Raw genomic sequence first — 22,180 nt, 5'->3', positions numbered from 1 at the left:
TCCATATATAAACAAACAAAATTTCCCCACAAAAAGTGGGAGGGGGCTGGCCTATTTCTGCCTATATTTGTATTCAACATACCAAAGTACAACCATAGTATTTCCCAACAATTAAAGCTTATATTAGTCATATCCTCCATACCAAGGGACACCTGCAGTATGACAAAACACAAATTATTAAGAAGTTAATAAGTGTTTAAATTCTTTCATTTATACCATGTCCTCACAAATTGGAGGGTCTATCACAGGGAGGGAACAAAATATTTGGATTAAGTATTGTTCAGTTATTAAACATCATGTAAGTAGTCCTATTTTGCATCCCAACAGGTACAAGTAGAACATACATGTATTGTATAGTATAGAGTTCGTGAAAAGTTGTGGTTCAAAGGATGTAACCACCAAAATTTTGCAGAGGACCAACACAACTTTTTTTTTTGTAATAGATATATCAGTATCAGATTTTCGACAAGGACCATAAGGTGAAAAAGATTTCATCAACTCTAAAAATATAAGACAGTCAATAGTTAATGATGATAATCAGGTTTTTTTTCTCAATGGTTTTAAAAAATCTAAGCTAAAACTGAAAACAATAAGGGGATTACATTTTTAAGTATTTAATTAACCCTAATGTATTTTTTAGCACATTAAAATGTTTGATCTTTTGATTTGATAATGTTTTACTGACAAGTAATAAAAAACACAGTAATCCCAATTGTATTTATATCCCTGATCTACAGGTACAAAAAATGTAACAGTTATGTATATAAATTCAATAGAAAAATTAAAATTTATTGCTTGAACTTTAAACTTTACAATTAAGCTTCAGTTTTGTTTATTATAAATTTGGCCTAATTTGCAAACTGGCCTTATTTTCTAAGGATATTTGGTACGCAGGGAGTAAAGGTTAATTTTTAGGCAGGTTTAAATAATGCTAAAAAAGATATGAAATATAATATCAAACTATAATTCAAGTTAGAAAATGTGAAAATATAAATGTTCAAAAAACACAAAAAAAATACAAAACCATATGAGATTATTAACCTAATATATTCATCTATTTTTTTTATTCATACAAAAATTCAAAGTTATAGTGAGGTTTTTATTGATGTGAATAATAAATGTGACTGGGTGATCAGTATCCGAAAACTGAAACATACAATGCAGAACTGAATGCACTTTTTGAAAAATTGAAAAACTGCAATTACTTTAACTTGCTTTTTGACAATTCTTTAGAAATTGCAACATTAAATGCACACAATAATTCCTGAATTTACATTAATTTCCTTACTACATTCATTTGTATAGGAAGTTAACTCATGTGATGACCAGAACTAATTCCAAAAGGAATAATAATTATATGGTCAATCTGATGGATCCAAAGTGACATTCATACAAGATTTGATGTGATATTTCCCTAATAACTGATTCCTATAAATAAGTTGATTTAACATTAAATGGTTTATAGTACTTATCCATGTAACTTAAATTGACAAGAGATTTAGATCTAATCTGTTATATTGGGCTGATTTAAACAATAATGATTTTTGACAAGGCTTGACCAAGACTTGGGTCAGCGACTCTAGTCAGAACTCATTTAACAAATTATTGCAGGTTAAAAGTTGAAGTTTTCAAGTCACTTCTTAAAAAATAGCTGGCAGTACTGTAACTTAAAAAATTTATAAGAATAATAAATACAGATTTTTTAGTCAAAGGGAAATAACTCATGGTACTCTGCTGCCAAATACTACCATTCATAGCATACACATGTATTTCTGTCTGTCATCCATAAAATTAAAAATTATTCAATTAATTCAAAAACCAATTGATAGATATAATAATTTTTAAGCTTACTAAAAGACACAACAGAAAAATAATTTTCTGTAGATGAAAAATAATGTTTTTTGCAATAAAATTTAAAATATAAAATAGCAAACTCGGGATGATATTTTTAAATAAGATAAATTGTTGAGCTAACAAAAATCTTGAATATTTAAAAGTGCAACTTTTTATAACTTTACATTACTTTGTGCCGAGGTTGAGATCTTAATTCAGGAGGATTAATCATCTGAAAAAATTACAAGAAAAATAACCCACTAATACAAATGGCCCATAGCTAAAGTTGAAATGAGTAATTGTTTACAACAAATTCAGAATCTATGAAACGTCAATATCAACTCAGTGATCAATTGCACAAAATCTATTTCTTGTTTCTTCCACTTATTCACATCATTTTTTATTTGAAGTACAAAAGTATATTTATATGATATTTATAGGATTCATAAATTACTTTATAATTACTTTTGTTTGAAAAAACAATCATCATAAAAGTTTTATGGATGCAAAAATGTTTGCCAAAAATTCTATCAAAAGGAATATACAAAGCAATTCTTACAATTTAATGAAGCCTGCTTCAAGCACAAATTTTGTTCTCTGAGTATGCAGTAAAGTGTTATAACAGAATGCCCACTGTATTAAATGATGAGCAAAACTCTTATGATATGGATGTTATAAAAGGGGCCCCAAAGTAAACAATATGTGTAACAAGTCAAGAGATAACCAATTATCTGGCCTTATTTGTTTTAGTTTGTTTGTCATTCTCACACGTAGAATTCAACCTATCAACAAAACAAAAATTTAAAATTACTGGATTTGGTGCTTTGAGCACACATTTTGTACTTGAGTTACTGTCAGAGTAAAGTTAATATTAAATGTAACAACAAGTTCTGAATACAACAAATGTACTTGAAATGTTAATGCCAGAAGAGTCTGGATCCTTGGTCATAAAATTCTCAACACACCAAATCGAGTACATGTATTTTGATAGGTTGATTTCTGAGTCTGAGTAAGATAACTGTGCTAAAAAATTCATAACCTGATGAAACTGAAAATAAGTAATGAAAACAATGAAAGCAGAGAGCAAACAATAGCAAAATATATTTTGAGATGATTTTCTAGTGGCCTTTGTTAAAAGGTATTATAGGCAGTTGAAGTTATGTTCTAGAGATAGGTAATTATCACAAATTGATCAATTGAGAAGATAACTCTTTACGATAATCAATGGTAAAATTCCATAATAAGCAATAAGAAATGACACTTTGAAAGGCTTGAAAATGACCAGTTTAAAAGGTTTGAGTAAACTATCCTCAAAAATGCTGATATTATGAAGCAAGATGTTAAGTTGCATATTCAGTGAACTCCAAAGTATTTCTTTCTATTAATAGGAATTTTTTAGCATATATATATTAAGTTCCTTGTTTACCCTCAACCAACCCATCAAGGATTGCAATTATTTACCAAAAAAATAATTCTCAATTAAACAGCAAATTTCATGGATATATATATATATATACATCGTTTAAAAACGACAATTCAATTCTAACATCCTCATCATTTGGTCTTAAAATGTAAAGCAAATCATCAATTGTTTTGTTCTATCCTTGTCCTATTTCTAAAACAGTGGTCAGATATAACTTGATGTAACTGATGCACCTTTGTCATCATTCAATTCTGGACTGTCTTCTTGCCTGATAGTGGTGGGTTACTTTTCAACAAATATATATATATATAACTAAATGTACATGTATTATAAGTCTAATTACATCATATTTTGTAAATAGATAGCAGTTTGACATGATGTCATCCAAAAATTATGGAATGTTATCACCAAATGTTTATCAGTATTGAAATTTAGAGAATAATCCCTTCTTATCAATAGGAAATTGCTCCTTCAACTTTAATAAGTAAATAATTGTGTACTCCGTAGGAAAATCCAATGGAACTGTAAAATACTATGGCTGCTAAATTTTCTTGAAGAAAAAAAATGATAATGCAGCATTACTCTTCACACTTTAGTACTGATTGTTTAGCAGGGGAAAAGTTTTAATGCAAAAAAAAAATTACCCCACCCCCTCCACAATTCATTGTTTTTTATTTCCCTAGGTTTTCTTCTTCAACAGTTAAACAGTCTGTACCATGTCAACTTCTCACACTTTTATTTTTAATTCTGAACTAACTTTTATTACCTTAATTTCATAAACATAACTTTGTTCTAATTAAATGCTTCATCTAAATTGCATGTCAAAACAAAATTGGATGTGTCTGTTTTTCAGAGAAATCTGGCAACAAAAACAGAAAGATTTGTTAAACATATGGCTAGGAGCGTTGATACTAACCATGTACTAAATCTTTTTCTGTTGACTTTTGGAAGATATCTGCAACTCGAAGTGTAAACAAGCAAAATAAGAATTACAGGATAAAATATTCTGTCAGAGGATATCATTGTTAACCCATTTTAATTGGATTTTAATTGAAAATTTAAAAAGGAATAAAGCCACAAGAAGGGAGAGTCTATTCATCAATATGATTGGAAGCAATTAAAATTCACACATATCCTTCACTAAAATCATTTTTTTTTTTTTCAAATCATGGATTGATACAAACAAAGCTGGGAAATAAATCAAATTATTACAAAATGTGCACAACTTAAAAATATAGTTTATCCCCTGAAACAGTAAAAATGACATTTAAACTTATCATTTTTTGTAAAAAAAAAATTTAAAAAAAAGAGTTGAAAAAATCATATTGTCCTGTATAACCCTAAAAGCCAGACCATCAGTATCATATTTTAGTCTAGTCTTTTTTTTGTAATCTCATTTAAAATACTAAAACACAATTTTTATTTCAGTACATCTTCTTCACCAAGTACAGGAGATTAGGCTCTGTATTAGACTGAACAGTGGCGGATCCAGAGGGGGGTTCCGGCGGTTGGAACCCCATTTTTGGGGCCGATCAATGCATTTGAATGGGGACATGTAGTTGGAACCCCCCCCTTTTTTTAAATGGCTGGATCCGCCCCTGCTGAACCTCAGTGGATGGTTATTCATTTAATGTATAAAGCATAATTGTATCAATAATGTGTGTACAATATGAATAATACCAACACCAACATCATTGTAGATCTCGTGGTGGATATCTAGGGCCATTTTCAACTCGAGAGCCGGAGTGTATTACTTCCCCTTTATAAAATTTCCCGCGGTATTTGTTTTTTTTGCTGTTTTGGGGCAATATGTGAACAGTATGTCAATATATATGTTCCTAGGGCTTTGATATCTGGTATTTTGAAAATACAGAGGCTGATTTGGGGAAAAAAATTTGGTTGCTTATATAGGGAATCATAGGAGCGTGACTGGAGCGGGCCCCCTCTTAGTTCAGTAAGTGGGCCCCCACTTATGAAAATTTCTGGATCCGCCACTGAAATATACTTGCTGTTAGCTGTTATTGTATTATTCCTTGTTAGCTTTTATTTGTAGAGGTTTTTTCAAGTTTATTTTGCTTTACTTTTCTTACATTTTATACCGAGTTAGTTCAGTAAGTGGGCCCCCACTTATGAAAATTTCTGGATCCGCCACTGAAATATACTTGCTGTTAGCTGTTATTGTATTATTCCTTGTTAGCTTTTATTTGTAGAGGTTTTTTTCAAGTTTATTTTGCTTTACTTTTCTTACATTTTATACCGAGTTGTTATTTTCTAGTTGGTTTTTGTGTTGGATGATCCATCATGGAATAGATGATCCATCATGGAATAGATGATCCATCATGGAATAGATGATCCGTCATGGAAAAGACGATCCATCGTGAAATAGGTTATCCAGTATACATAAGAACTTTCAATATTTACTGGTAAAAATTAAAATATGATTATCCATATTTTGCGCTAAGGTGATTCTAGACTGGCAAATGACTATTTCTAGTAGGTACCAGGATATTGCTAAAACAATAGTTAGTATGTATCCGGAATTTTGTTTAAACTATTTATTTTTAGACATAACTGATGCACTTTTAAAAGATAGAAAAACAAATACATGCTAACGTAATGCCACTTTCAATACTAGTTAATTTTTCAAACAAAATACGGTTAAATACATAAACATCTTTTATTTATAATTATAACATATGCTAATAATTTGTTTATTGTTTTTGATTGGTTTGACTTTACAGCATTACTAGAGATTAGAAAAACACATCAGTTTGCGTAAGTTAACAAGATTGTCTTCTGAATATCAATTTGTTAACCATATTCAAAAATGTTTGTTCAATGTTGCATTGGATCACATGTTTTAATATAAATTAATAAATGATTTTGAATTACGATAGACAATATTTAAAATAGATATCTTCCAAAAATATTTAGGTTTTGGTTAAGTTGAATGTCCTTAAACTTCATAAATTAGTAATTTAGTGTAATCCAGGATCGCCCAAGTGCAAATCTGCATATCCGATCCCAAATTTACTATTAATTTCATCAGATGAAGAGCCGAGATGTAATGGTAAGTGCATCGGACTATTATCACAAAGGTTCCTGGTTCCAGGGACCGAATTTTAGGCTCTCCTTTATCGCAATTTGCCATCATGGCCGGTCTTGAGAAACGACGACAGTCCATCGAAAGAGGAAGCTGGATGGCTGACCCGTGTTAAGACAAAGCCCATGCACATCTCTTGCCCGTAAAAGACACTATTGAAGATTTTGAAAAGAGTAGCCTAATACCGCTGCAAGCCTTGAAGGCAGCAGTCGCACCCGCAAAATTGAAAGGGTTAATATAAGTTAAGTTTCAATTAGGATAAATTAAAATTTCAATTTAAGTGAGGCCACTGACTTTCTCCTATAAAAAACAGAATTTCAATTTAAATAAGGCCACTGACTTTATTCCGCTATACAATGTTATACTATATGTATGTGTATTTGTTTTTGATTTATGATAGAGTTTTAAAATAGAGTTTTTCAACCTTTCTACATTACTTAGCCATAAGAACTATAGCAAGAAACCAATCCAAAATTATCATTTTCATTTTTTTTTATAAATTCAGTAAATATGTTTGCATCCTTCAGTGCATCATATTTTATATTTATATATATATAGTTTGGATCTCTCTTTCTTTTAAAAAGATACGTATAATTTTATTGTTGGATGTGTTAGCCAAGACAATGTTTCTGGTGTCTAGAAATATGGCGTTTTTACTTCTTCCGACAGGGAGGTTAAATCTGCGATTAATTCATGTTGGCTAAAGGGGCGCCGTTTGGCTGTGTCGCATTATTGTCCAAATACTAAGGAAGCCAACTATAACGCAACTATAACGAAAAATCAGATATATTGTGTAGGGAACATGCCACGTTCTATGAACATTTAACCATTCTTGCCAAAATACTGAAATGCAATCCGATGTCTTGTGTATGGAAAGTGTTCAGTTTTCTGAAAAATTGAAAAATCCTGGCCAATTACTTTTTGAGAGTCCATATATGACCTACTATAGAGGAACAATTCTACCATTTTTCAACATTCCCTCACTATACTATGCCATTTCCGTCTGGTGTAATTGTCTATCAAATTTAAGAGCCTCTCAATAAGATGTATTTCTTTAAGTTGATTTGTTCTCGACCTGTATACAGATGTAATACTTTCCACTGGCCGTTTAGCAAAATACAAACAATCACTCAATCAATCGATCGTTCGACTTTGAACCTATATAGTCCTGCGCATATACTAGCTATCCATATTTCGACGAAATTACAAACAGTTTCATTTTGATTTTAAGGAAATGTAATTTGTCAACTTGTTCATAACACTTACGAAGAAGAAAAAAAAATCAGTTTTGCCTGGCCTCTTCATAAAAAAGTTGACAGACTTGACAAGTTATTTCATGTATACATGCATCCTTTTGAAGTTTGATATATAAATAAACATATTTTTCAATATTAGGTAAACAGTTGTTTTCTCCAATGTAAATATATTAAAATGTTCACTTACCCGAAAACGTGCTTCTTTTGTCTTTGTGGTACAATACGAAATTTGCGCCAAATAATTCGATTGACCAAAATATGTGTCAATACACCTTGATAAGGCAATTATACAGGTGAAAATTTAAATATCAAATTTTCAAATATCCTGTACTAAAATTTTCAATTTAAATTCAAAAATATATTTATCCACTGTTAGAAAGGACCCCATCGAAAAAAAGTAGTTCATTTTCTTTCTGTTGCTGCTAAAGATATGAGGAGATAGAGATAATCGTTAACGTTAAGAAGTGGGGATTATATAATTACTTTAACAGAAGTTAGCTATTGCGAAACTGTAAGCTATTAACACTTAATCATGACCCATTTGGTGAAATGATCCGGGTCAAAACAACTTCGACATATAACACTTAAAGAAATACTTGGATAATTAACGCTTTCATCAACTGAGAAAACATTCGTTAAAGAAAAGCAACTCAACAAGCTTATGAATTGATTCGATGTTTGTAGTATATGTATTGTAAGGTATTATTCAAACAAGATCAAGAAAGCCTGCTTTGGTTCTGACACGATTTAAATGATACACTTGTAGTGCAAAGGTTTTAATGTTAAACTATGTAAATATACTTGAACTGAGACTTTAACTAAGGTTCCAATTCACTGAAGCAAGTTTGATCGTAGACTGTTATGGATGTGACAATGGCATGATTGCCAATGAGATTAGACAACTGTCCAAAATAGAACAAATGACACAGAAATTATTAACTATAGGACACCGTTTGGCCTTCGACAATGAGTAAAGACTACAACGTATAGTCGAAATGACAAATGTAAAACCATTCTACAGACCTAATTTTAAGTACATAATAATGAACGTTAGACATATTTGGTACAGACCTAATTTTAAGTACATAATAATGAACGTTAGACATATTTGTCTAACGTTCATTATTATGTACTTAAAATTAGGTCTGTAGAATGGTTTTACATTTATATTTGTCTAACGTACAAGAGGGAGGGTCAAACTCATAGATAGAAATTCAAAATAAACTGACAACACCATGGCTAAAAATAATCAAAGTACTGAAGTACTGAACATCGGATGACCGCAGGTTCTTGTGGATGGTCAAAAGAACATGTCAAAGAAACAGATCACATCTCTATACCTGAAACTTGGGTTAACAGAGATATTTTTTCTGATACAAGTTCGTGCTTGGATGATGAATAAATGACAGGAAATTCAACCTCACCGTAATAACTATTATATTGTAGTGCAAGAAATCAGTATACCTTGGACTATTATACTTGTATAATAATAGTCGTAGAGAATACACTGGTTTGTTGTTATATATATTATTAATATTACGATTGCATGTATGTACCAATTATCAGGTTGTCTGCATGTTGATATCGTAAAATATCAGCTGCGAGACATAATATTAAGCTTTTTGTCGAGTAAGCGCAGCGAACGAGATCAAAAAGCCTTCATATTATTTCGAGCAGCTGATATTTTACAATATTAATATGCCGATAACCTGATAATCGATTTATCGGGCTGCATTTGCGTCTTTTGAAAGTATTGTCTTAGTTTCATCAGCAACCGGAAGTTGACTTGATAAGTTCGGGGCAAACTTATCAACGTCGGTTCAAACATTATGACGTCGCTGATATGTCCGGGTCAAAGTTATTAAGGCCAGGTCAACGTATTTGACGTCACAAAGCCGTGATATGGAGTTTTATTAAGAGCTGAGCAGATTGATATAGACAGTTGGACGACCGATAAATGTCATTTTCATCTATTTGTATATATGATAATTCTATTCTACTATTATTATAGTGCAGTGCAAGTGCATGGTGGACACTCTTCTGTAAAAAAATCAAAGTCTAATAGGCTGTAAAAGCAAATGCTGCCATGTTAATGTTTTGGGACACTTTTATTTTTCGTCTACATATATAAGAATTAAACCTGACAGGACATGGTTGTCTAGTGAAAAGCAAGAAGGTTTTGACTTTATATCAATTAAAGACTTAAGCAGGAAATCATTTTTAATATGTTTTATATTTCACAAGGAGACAACAAGTTTACCAGGCTAAAGTTGGAGGTAATTATGGATTATCCCCTGGTAGTGTTTGTAACTGGGCAATAATTACTTTTATTTATTTAATTTTAACAATTTTCATAATTATTTAAATTAACCATTCAGTTAAAACATTTCACCTTTCGAGACGCTAATGTTGAAAAATGGGACAGAAATAAAATAACTACAAGATATAAACATGTAAAAAATAAATATATATTTCAGCTTACTAAAAATATTTTCATAGTGTTACTTTGACATCATTTCTTAAAACTAAGTCCCACACATAATTGTTCATTTGATATGGGTCATCGTCATGCGGTACGAGAAGTTTTCATGTCGCTAAATAGTCTTCTTGTCGCTTAATTTATTCTTCTTGTCCGTTCTTGACGCTTCTTGTCGCTAAAAGTTCTTCTTGATGTTATTAGTGAGACCGCTATTTTTAGATTACAGGTGGTCATTTACACTACACGTATAACCTGTGTAGTGATTTTTATTTTACGATAAATTTATGAATGAACGATAATTTTATGAATGAACAAGAGCACCTGACCTCTTTCTGAAACACCAATTAAACATATAAAATCGTATTTATTAAGATATAATTCAGTCAAATTTTCACCACTAAATCAACAACTGAAATGATTCCATATTTTGTTGAAACATCGTACAACCGGAGAACAGAAATCGCAGGTATGAAAATGCACTTTTTTCACTGGTGTTGAAAACCCAAAACTAATTTGACTAGAATTTATGAATGACGGAAATTTAAGCGATAACAATACATCGGAGTGACCTCAAGGTCATCCTCTGTAAAAAGACGACAAACAGACAAATAATAAATAGTACAGAAGACACCGGTGCATTACGTTTGCGCGCATAAGACATGTGTAATAAAGAAAATTAAGCAACACGAACCCCACCAAAAACTAGGGGTGATCTCGGGTGCTCTCGAGGGTAAGCAGATCCTGCTCCACATGTGGCACCCGTCGTGTTGCTTATGTTATTACAAATCCGGTAAATAGTCTAATTCGGTAGGTCACATTCGTGAAAAGGGCAAGGGTGTTGCAGTTACGACATAAGGAACATATTCGATATCATCTGTGAAACGGTTATTCCATAACGGTCAAGAAAGGTTCTACTAAAATGTTGAGAGAACGTCCGACTCCTCAGAGAAAAACGATTGCTGTATGATGCCAATAGTTGAAAATGGTGCAAATTCTCACATCAAGTGTCGTAGATTCCTAAGTGGCTATAAATTTTTTGAGACAATTATCCATGGCAACTTGGCCAGAATTGCTCAGAAAATACCCTAGGAAAAAGCTCTTGGTTGCTAACTGGTGTATTAGAGGTCTATTCCAGGTAATAATTTAGGAAATAAACTCATCATAATAACCAGGACTACACGCCAGACACACGTTTCGTCTACATAAGACTCATCACTGACGCACGAATCCCAAAAAGTTTAAAAGGTTCAAATAAAGTACGAAGTTGAAGAGCATTGAGGACCAAAATTCCTAAAAGTGTTGCCAAATACAGCTAAGGTAGTCTATGCCTGAGGTAGAAAGTTGAATTGTCATGGTTTAAAAGAGAATCTTAAAAATGATCCAATGTGTTTATAAGGTATCCTTACAAAGTAAACCCGTTTACATTTTATCTCTATAATTTGGTGTAATTCATTGCATTGGGAAGGAAAAAACTGCGAACAGCTCAACAAAGTTACTAGCTACAATAAATAATACACTTTCATAAATCACCTTATTAGTTATTGCTTCAATTGCTTTTTCGCTGAAAGAAAAGACATCTTACTATATATATACTTATGTCAATCACGTAAAAAAGAAAGTAGTAACCGATTCCGAGTTATAATCATAAACAAGAGGCTGTCACAACGACAGCAAACCGGATTGATTTATTAACATTTATTTGTGTCCTGGCATATCACAAGAACAATTACTGATGAATGGTGAAAGTGATAATCGTCAATATCAAATTTTACCTCCATTTTGTCATCAGTATCAACATATTAGACCCCGTTCACACTAGAAAATTTTTATCGATTTAAACTAGACCAGTTCTCTTTAGATCGGTTTAAGGGTTAATGTGAACGCATTGAATCGATCTTCAATCGGTCTAAACTAAAACACCAAAAGAGGTAGTTTAGTTTGAATCGATCTAAAGTAAACCGATCTTACTTTAAATGTGAACGCATAGATCGGTTTAAACTAGTACGATTGAATCGAAAATAAAGTATGCGCATGTGTAGCGGCAAAACTATATCAAAGGTTCGTTGTTTAACCGGCCATATTTCTCTGTTAAAAGACCTTTAAAACAAACTGAAAACATGTTGTCTTCGCCGTAGCATAGATTTGCGAAATCTGTGTCTTCTTTTCTCCTGTTGATTTTTTTTCTTGTAGGAACCGCAGTATTTCCGGCGTCGTGTTGTACGTAACTTCGTTGCTACAGTTAATTTTTTCAATATTAAACGGAAAGCTGCAATAACACCAGTATCACAATTTTAACTTGTGATTCAAGAGAAACAATAAATTTATCCAATTTTTTCCCCAAGTGTGTGTATCAGTGTATCAACACATGAATTTTATTAATAATTTCTATTTATACACAGCGTTTACAGTTTTACGGGCAAAAAGGTTAGATCGATTGCGTTTTTAATTGTAGTGTGAACGCAGTGGTTCAGATCAGACCGATAGAGATCGTTATTATTAAAGATAATGTGAACGCTAACTGGTTTTATTTAGATCGATTCAGATTAGATCGATAAAAAAAAATGCTAGTGTGAACGGGGTCTTAAAATTTGAAAAGCGTAGATTGAATGGTTCATGAGTAAATGCAACAACTTGAATGGAAACGCCATTTTACGATCTTTCAAGAACCATAACTCCTGTACGGTAAAAGTCAAAATTGCCATTTTTGAACTTGACCTTCATTTTGTTGTCAGTAACAACATATTAAAATTTTAAAAGCTTTGGTTGAACGGTTCATGAGTTAATGCACGGACAACTTTTGATTGCCGCCCGCCCGACCGCCAAGCCGCCCGGCCGCCCGCCGTACATCCCCAAATCAATAACCGAAATTCTTGTCCCAAAAATCCGGTTAAAAAGACAAAAGATAATAATACATTTTGTTTTATATTTTAAGAAAAAGAATGCCCTACACTAATGCAATGTGCATGCAACCTTGTAGATGTGACTGAGAAACAAGAACAGGTTAGAACTATTTCAGAAAACTTGCATTTTTTTTTACATTTATGCAGGATTATAAACTACAAATTTTCAAATCTGATTCAATCTGATTGGATTCTAAAGCGCTGGGTACCAGTTCAACCAGTAATGACTTGCTGCTATCCTATTTAAATATATAATCCATAATTACAATATAGTATGCATACAATAAGGGTTGAGTTGACGGATAATATTCTTGATATAAATATAGGAGATAAATATTTTTACTTAGTGATTCCAAAGAAGCTAAGAATTTTCTTTCCAGCTTTTACCACGCCTGAACCTAGTTTCTTGAAACCTCCAATGATATCTGACAGAGCTCCATCGTTTTCATTTTCTACATTGTCTCTTTCTTTTTGTCTTAGTTTGTCCGTTTTCATTCTTGATTTATACTCATCATCCTTTCGTTTTAGTTCTCTCTTCATTTCTAGATCCTTTGCTGCTAATTCTTTTTGAAATCTACGATTCGCCTCGTCTAGTTCTCTCTGTAATTGCTCCCTTTCTCTCTTAGCACTCCTTATTTCAGACGATTTCAACTGTTGTTGTAATGATTCCATTTGTTTCTCCATCCTTTTTTTGTCTTCGGCATCGTATCGACCTCCAGAGTTTGCTGCATCATTAAGCTTTTGTTTCAGACCCTCAACCTCCTTCTCAAGTAATCGTTTTTCTTCTTTATCCTTCTCTTCCTGTCTTTTCTTGGAGTTCAACTCTTCCTCTATTCTGCTTTTCTCAAAAATTTCTTTTTCTAATCTGTGTTCATATTTGTACTTTACTTGTCTCTCTATCTGTTCCTTTTCCTTTCTCTTCTCTGCTTCCAGCCTTTCACGTTGTGCACGCATCCGTCGCTGTAATGTTAGTTCTGCTTCTTGGTATATTTCACTTGTATAGCAGGACCCGCCATTATTAACGACCATACGATCGACCATGTCATAAAATTCTACCACTTGTTCTTTTCGAGACTCTCCTGTCTCGTCATTATTGAAAGCGATATAGCGATTTCCACACTGTTGAAGAATTGATGCCAGTTCTTGTGGTACATGTCTGACATAATCGCAGATAGACTGATTTCTTTTTGTGAGGTCGTCTTTCCTGGTGAACAGAACTATCATATATCGCAACATTCCCTCACCAAAATGATCGACAAAATGGCTGACTGTGTCTTGCTCTTCTTTCGTGAATCTGCCGATACCAACAACTAGAACCATAGCGTGCGGCCCTGGAGATGTCATTCCGATGCATTTTACTATTTCTTTGGTAACCTTTTCGTTTGTCATTCCAGTATCAAAAAGTCCGGGTGTATCAACAACTATTATTTTCTTCCCATTTCGAGTAGACTCCCCCCGTTTGCACTTGCTCGTTATGGAGGAAGCAGAAACCATGGATTCGAACTGCTCTTTACCAAGAAGAGAGTTTCCGGTGGCACTTTTTCCAGATCCGGTTCTTCCAATTAGAACTATACGAATTTCATTACTTGCTTCAAAATCTGTATGTCTTGAATCTAAAATGTTTCAAATGAAAAATATTTAAAGTCAAATATAAAAAAAATATATCTTGGATATATTAAAGTGTTTCTTTTGTACTTAGTAAATGAAAACTCAATAAGCAGAAATATTACAGACAGCGACCATATCAATGATCTGTCAGGTGGTTCACTCTGCAACTAAATGTCCACCACCAATGACATCAGTCAACTCAGCAATCGGTATACGAAAATTCAACGATGTGTTCATTTTCTGTACATTTTCAGTTCAGACACCTACAGTTACTCGAAACACTAAGGTGTTCTCTATCTGTACAAATGTGTGTACACCTTACGTTGCTTTGGGTAATACCTGTTAATCAATCGAAACTCATCAATGTGTTTTATGTACACTAAAACTGCAACTTGTGTACATAATGTGAAGGCTTGGAGGATTTTGTATATATCTATACATCTACTTGTATACCTAATGTTCTTTTGGGTACTACATGCCAATCATACGAAACTTATGAATTGTCGTGGAATATCATTGATGCTGTCTATTTTAAGATTATCGTTCATGAAATTTGAAAAACTAAGAGTTTTCTATCAACTGTCACCCCAATGCGGAACTGGGGAGTCTTGCATGTGTAGACGGAAACACTGGCCAATTTAAAGCACTAGCCTCATTTGGTGACGTTTTGGTTTTATTGTGTTTAGTTGTTTTACTTCATTGACTTGAACCGACACCACACATTCTATTTATGTCACCCTGACGGAGGTTGGGTGATATATTGCTATTGTTTCATTCTTTTTTTTTATTTATAATTATTATTCCACACTTTTTTGCCCAGAATATTTCTCGGAATTGCATGGACCAGTGATGATGGAACTTAACCATAATGTTAACCCCCATGTGCAGATGTGCAATCGGGTGTTGGAATTTTCAAGATGGATGCTGTTGTCATAGAAACAGCAAAAATATGGAAAAAAATCCTGGAACATTCCAGAAAATAAAGTAATTCTATGGCCATTTAATGTTATATGATGGTGTGATATTATGAGGAACACAATATGAAGCAGCAGTATGACTTTGGAATTTGCAATGTTGCCATGGAAACTGTTCAAAAATAGCAAAATTTTAAAAATTGTTCAAAAATGTATGAAACGTTACAGAAATGGTAACTTGTAAATTACCGTTACCATGGCTGCTGTTTAGTGTCAATTGGTGGATCAGGGTGACATCCGCTACTGCTTGCAATGGCAATTCTAGTTTTGTTTTGAACTTATTCCTTTCATCAATATAATTAATAAATGTACAAATTAACTATAATCCGAAGAAGAAGCCAGGTAATAGCTTGGTTGCTTATGACACGTCATAGGAAAACTCTTTTTCTGAAAAATGACCATGTTTAATTCAAGTTAAGATTTATCTATACACGTTAAAAAATTGACTATGTTTACACTATGAAATTTTCTCTGAATACAGACAAAACTGTTTTAATTTTTAAATCCTGGCAGCACCTAGATATATACAAGTTGTATTCATTTTGTGTTTTAAAAAGTAAAAAAAAAAACACTTTTGTAGATTGTTTTCCTTGCCACAGCTGGTGAAAAAATAAAAAATCATGTGAAATCTTGAGAATGTCCCCCCTCAGGTAATGATTGTGATTGAAATGGACAAAAGTAATCTTTTCAACAAAAGTGATTTAAATATTGTAAATGAGTGGACTGTATCAAAGAAATCCCAGGTGTTTGTTTAATTTACCATCTTCTGTGGCAAGGAATGTAAATCTTCATCAAAATTCGTAACGGGTTTTAACTTAAAACATAAAATGGATGTAACATTTACTTGTCTAGGTGCTGCCAGGCTTTACAATTATTAAAAGAGGGACGAAAGATACCAATGGGACAGTCAAACTCATAAATCTAAAACAAACTGACAACGCCATTGCTAAAAATGAAAAAGACAAACAGAAAAACAGAAAATAATAGTACACATGACACAACATAGAAAATTAAAGAATAAACAACACGAACCCCACCAAAATCTAGGGGTGAGCTCAGGTGCACCCATCGTGTTGCTTATGTGATAACAAATTCGGTAAATAGTCTTATTCGGTAGGTCACATTCATGAAAGGGAAGGGGATTGTAGTTACGACGTAAGGAACATATCCGATATCATTTGTGAAACGGTTATTCCACAACGGTCAACCAACACGTGATGGCGTCCGTAAAATTTACGAAGGGATGATTTCAACTTCACCATTTGGAACTCTTGGTTTAATAGCTCCCTTGTAAGCAGCAAACCTCTATCAAGAAAATCATGATAGGAAATGCAAGCACGGGAATATCGTATCAATTGGGAAATATATACCCCGTATGCAGGTGCTGCTGGAATGTTGCTACTTAGAAATGGAAAGTTCACAATTGGAAAGCTGAAATCATCTCTTTTGTCGTAAAGTTTTGTTTTCAACTGACCCTCATTGTCAATTTCTAGATGAAAGTCAAGATATATAGCCGACTTAACTGTTTCTGTAGTATCCTTTATCTCTAGTTCGATTGGATAGATGCGTTCTACATAGTCACCAAATTTTGAATTGTTTAATGAAAGAACATCATCTATATAGCGGAAAGTAGAGGTAAAGTTACTCAGTTATGTTGTACTCAGATAAAATATCATGGTGTAATTACATCCGTTTTTTTTAGTGCATGAATATATGCACCTTAAAATGGAGACATCACATTGTTCACTATGTACTTTATACGTACAAATTTAACTGCATTATATTACCTTGTATAACAGATGGAAAACTATCTGACTCGGGGTTACTTTCGTATGTAAGATTCTCTAAAGCACACATTTTACATCTTTTGTATGAATTTTTGTTTGTGAATGTACACCTCGAACAAGACCAATCTGTAACAAAAACAAGATCATAAACAACGACAACTTTCTTGAAATGTTTCATAGCTGATAAGCAATATCAATCTGGCGAAATAATCTGAACATTTTCGTAAAGAAATTATTTTATGTCGAATATAAGTCGTTCCATGTAGAAAATGAGTACTTGCATGTTAATATTTATATCCTTTGTCCGACGATAAAGGAGTCCTTCAATGTTGCAAATGAAATGTAATTTTATAGTACATGTATATTTAAAAAAAATGTAAGGCGTACATGATAGCATTGAGCCTAAAATTTGAGCCATACAATCAATTGAATTACAACATAAATCAGTAAATGCTTAGAATGATTAGAATGATGAACCGAACTAAAACATATTCACACAAAGTAACATTATGAACCATGTTTTTGACAACACATACAGCTATTTTGGGTGCCACTGTGACCTGGATAAGTGAATAAGCAAAGGCAATATCTTTGGTTAGATTACTTGCGAGCTGAACCGTGAAGTCATTGTTAGGTAAGGTAAACTACCCTCCACTAAGAGTAGACTAGTCCTACAGAAAACTAATTTATCTGTGTAAGGAAGTGTGTCAAAGCGACGACAACCCGACCAAAGAGCAGACAACAGCCGAAGGCCACCACTGGATCTTCAATGTAGCGAGAAACTCCCACACCCGGAGGCGGTCTTCAGCTAGCCCATTAAAAATATGTATACTAGTACAGTGATGATAGATGTCATACTCAACTCCAAATTATACACAAAAACTAAAATTAAAAAATCATGCAAGACTAACAAAGGCCAGATGCTCCTGACATGGGACAGTCATAAAATTGCGGCGGGGTTAACCATGTTTATGAGATCTCAAACCTCCCCTATACCTCTACCTAATGTAGAAAAGTAAACGCATAACAATACGTAAATTAAAATTCAGTTCAAGAGAAGTCCGAAGGACTAGGCTACATCGAAAGGAGGGTAGTATACATTACCCAACAACAATCACTTCACGGTTCAGCTTTCAAGCAAGCTAACCAAAGATATTACCTTTAGCTACAAACTCATTGAAATGAGCTGTAAAGAGGTTTTGACATTTTTTTAAATATATGGTCCACAATATTCTTGAACTTTGTACTCGTTTGGCTTTATAACTATTTTGATGTAAGAGTCACTAAAGAGTCTTATGAAGACGAAACGCACGTCTTAAGGATTACATTATAAACAAGATAACTTTGATAAATGTTTGCACCGCTGGTGGACGTTTCGTCCCAGAGTGTTTCACCAGCCCAGTAGTCAACACTTCGGTGTTTACATAAATATCAATCATATGGTAATTTTTATAAATTTCATGTTTACAAAACTCTTTCGGAAATCTAAAGATTTTCGTATCCCAGGAATAGATTGCCTTAGCTGTATGAGGCACAACTTTTTGGAATTTTAGGACCTCAATGCTCTTCAAATTTGTACTTGTTTGGATTTTTAACTATTTTGATCTAAGCGTTACTGATGTGTTTTATGAAGACGAACCGCGCGTCTAGCATTTTAAATTATAGTTCCGGTACCTTTGATAACTTTTTGCTTAAAGTGTGATTGGTTACAAATAGATAGTCTAAGACTAGAAATTTAAATATAAAATTATGTTTAATGCTTCCTATACAAGATTCCGGGTTAGGTTTGTCCATATAATGGCATAGATGTATGGCCTCCCTTAAAATAGTATTTGAAGGTTCAATATCTTTAATATGATGGATCCAATATTTTCTCATATTGAACTGATGATAAGGTGTTCAGAGCGAACACATTTCCCCTCTATATGCCATATTTGATGTTTTCATATTAGCTTGAAGCGAAAATTTACAAAGCATAGTATGATTTTAATTAGTTTCTTTTGATATAAAGTTGTTCATTTTGTTTGTTTCTTATGTGGTAAATAACCCAAAGTTTTAGATTCATATAACAAGATGGGTCGGATTGTATGATTATAGATTTTTAATATAGTAATAGGTTGTGGACTTTCCACTAAAAAGGTCTTATTTAGTTTAGAAATAAACTTTCATTTCTTTGTTTTAAAGGTTTTTCTTTGCTACTTGGAAGCTCCCAGATGCTAAAAAAATAAGATGTGACACTACAGTTCTATTATTAGCAAATTCATAGTTCATGGGAGATAACTCTAAATCATTTGACTTTAAACATTGATGACATTTGTCTAACTTATTACAAAATAAGCCTTTATGGCTTGATATATTGTACCAAAAATTTTGTATATAAAAACTTACAATTGGTAGTTATGATTGTATTGTATGTTAAATCTTTTACATGAACTTTACATAAAAAGGGAACATTTGTGGCCTTCATTATGATAACTTGTGACAGTTGTTGTTTGCCTTCAGCGGACCACGAAGGAGTTCTCCAATATCAGAAAGGAGTTCCTCCGTATCGCCCTGTTTCATTAACTCTATAGATGCATACAGTTAAACAGAAAGTGTGTTGGCACATACAATATTTCAAATTCGCAGGCAGTTTTACATATTATCTTTAAATTGGACGGTTTAATGCTGTAAATGTGATTTCGACAATTTAAAACCATATTTGAATATAACGATAGTCTTACAAGTTATACCCATAATGCTAAGGTTTTGGATACACATTAAACAAGAAAATTATAAACAAATTTTTAAATGAAAATAAATAATTAAAGTTAAGGGTCAAACAATTAACCGGTATGTCTATGCAATTTCGGACTAAAGTAATAGCATGAACAAGGAATATTACTCGTAATGTTGAAAACGATAAATAAATATTCTACCGCATCCTTCCGATGGTTACGATATAAATTCAATAAAGATATTGAGAATTATGAACTTTAAACTTTAAATTGCAAAGTTAAGGCAAACAACCTGCTTCATATGCATAGTTGCTCATTGGTTTAGTTCTGTAGCTGCACATATTTTCCAATTCTTCAGTTTCTTCAATCTTAACATTTTCACAAGCTTGGCAAAACATCGAATCAACCTCATTTATAAATGTACACAGCTTGCACGTCCACTTGGACATTATTTTGATTCCTGAAATAGAAATTAATTGAATAAAAGTTAATAGTGAGATTGTCATTTAAACTTAATTTTACTGTGCGTATTGCTTAAGAAATACTTCTATCCTGCCATGCTCTATGCTCATTTTAACATGGGTTGGCATTATATTTGTTAATATCTTAATACCGAGCGTAAGTGAGGTATTAAATGTTTACATATATAATGCCTACCTATGTTAAAATGAGCATAGAACATTGCAGGATAAAATTATTTCGATTCTAATAGGAATACCGGGTATTTGAACTTTTTCACTTCGAAGCGGACCCGGCTATATTAGAAGTTCGGAATGTCGCCATTTTGATTTCATGAACCACAAACGTTATAGAAAATGAACAGTTTATCAATATAAAAAGGAACAGAACCATTTAAACTTACTTTTATAATGTTTTTATTTAATTTCCTAGTGAGCAACACCAACAAAAACGTCCATTTTGATCTCTGGCGTTGCCCAAAATTCATCTGATGTTGCATTTTCAATTGGGACGTCAATCACGTGCAGCCCCTATTCTATTTAAATTAGAACATGGCTTTGTACCCAAATCTTTTAGAAGAACGTCTTATTAGAATTTGTGTTTCTTTATTCAACATTTGCTAAATGAAGAAGAGGGTATCTGAGATCTCAAACAAAATGTTCAATACCACCGCAAAAGTATGCTACTAGCCTTGTTATTCATGGATATGTATATTTTTTATTTTGGTTCATTTAAGACATACTTCGGAGTTAAGTGTGGCTTCCGTTTTGCTGAATTAGTAACTACTAATTGTTTAGAGGTCAGCTGAAGCCCGCCTTTTTGTGCAAGATTTTTTGTTTGTGTTTTCTGCTTTTTTGGCCTCTTTCACACATTCCCCGTTTCTATTCGCAAATCTTATATTAAGATATCACAGGATTAATTTGTCTCAACTATCAGTGTGGACAACCAAAGATACATTCAGAAAGTTCGGAAGAACAGGAATATTGAGAGTTCTTTCTTAATTATATACATTTTTTGTTCCAAAAGGAGCCATGTTGATAATTATTCATTATTTGTTAGTCTTTATAAGTCTCGGATTTTTCAGCTTTCTTTCTCTGTTTATTACAAAGAAATGTTAAACAATTATTTAAATGTTTTTTTATATGAAAATAAAAACAAATACTCACTTATGCTCACTTATGGCGTAAAAACTTTAAAACCGAAAGTACTTTTACATATGTCACTTCTTTAAATAGTAAAGTATCGTGATATTGAATATATCAAGAAGTTTATTACTAGACTTGTTATGTACATCTGCTATTCATACAACGAATAAAGGGACTATATACCCTTAGATCGATAGATTTAAATCGAAACAGTCAAAATATACATTGAAAAGGATTATTATTTTTAGAAAACCGAGTAAGATTACAATTGGGTAGAATAACATGAAAGATGATATTACAACAATTAATGAATTGAAGTAGAGCTATTACACGCAACAACTAATATGAAGGAGGGTTTGGATGGGGTAAAATGATTAAAGAATAATGCCCTTAAAAAAATGAAGAATAGAGAATAACGGGCAAAAAAATGAAGATTAGGGAAAAAGGGGTTAATTTTTGAAGATTAGAGAAAAAAGGGATAATTTTTTAAAGATTA

The 22,180-nt window shown here is 32.6% G+C and overlaps 2 protein-coding genes across 3 annotated transcripts in view; both read right to left on the bottom strand.

Annotated features, from left to right (window-relative positions):
- Positions 1-7,894, bottom strand: part of LOC134688227 (arrestin domain-containing protein 2-like) — a 69,752-nt gene extending 61,858 nt beyond the window's left edge. For both annotated transcript variants that reach the window (XM_063548719.1, XM_063548720.1), the window contains exon 1: positions 7,803-7,894. The gene's annotated coding sequence lies outside the window, so the exon portion shown is untranslated. The remainder of the gene's footprint in view (positions 1-7,802) is intronic.
- A 5,152-nt stretch (positions 7,895-13,046) lies between these two features.
- On the bottom strand, positions 13,047-21,814 carry LOC134686402 (GTPase IMAP family member 9-like). The gene is made up of 4 exons (XM_063546074.1): positions 21,706-21,814; positions 20,373-20,540; positions 17,364-17,489; positions 13,047-14,607 (listed from the first exon to the last, which is right to left on the bottom strand). Exons 2-4 carry the CDS (start codon positions 20,527-20,529, stop codon positions 13,334-13,336), a joined length of 1,557 nt encoding a protein of 518 aa, XP_063402144.1. The 5' UTR covers positions 20,530-20,540; positions 21,706-21,814; the 3' UTR covers positions 13,047-13,333.
- Between the last annotated feature and the right edge of the window lie 366 nt (positions 21,815-22,180).

The sequence above is a fragment of the Mytilus trossulus genome, chromosome 10 (assembly GCF_036588685.1).
Source record: "Mytilus trossulus isolate FHL-02 chromosome 10, PNRI_Mtr1.1.1.hap1, whole genome shotgun sequence".
NCBI lineage: Eukaryota > Metazoa > Mollusca > Bivalvia > Mytilida > Mytilidae > Mytilus > Mytilus trossulus.
The sequence above is the reverse complement of the archived record's forward strand: the minus strand, read 5'-3'. Positions and strand labels throughout refer to the sequence as shown.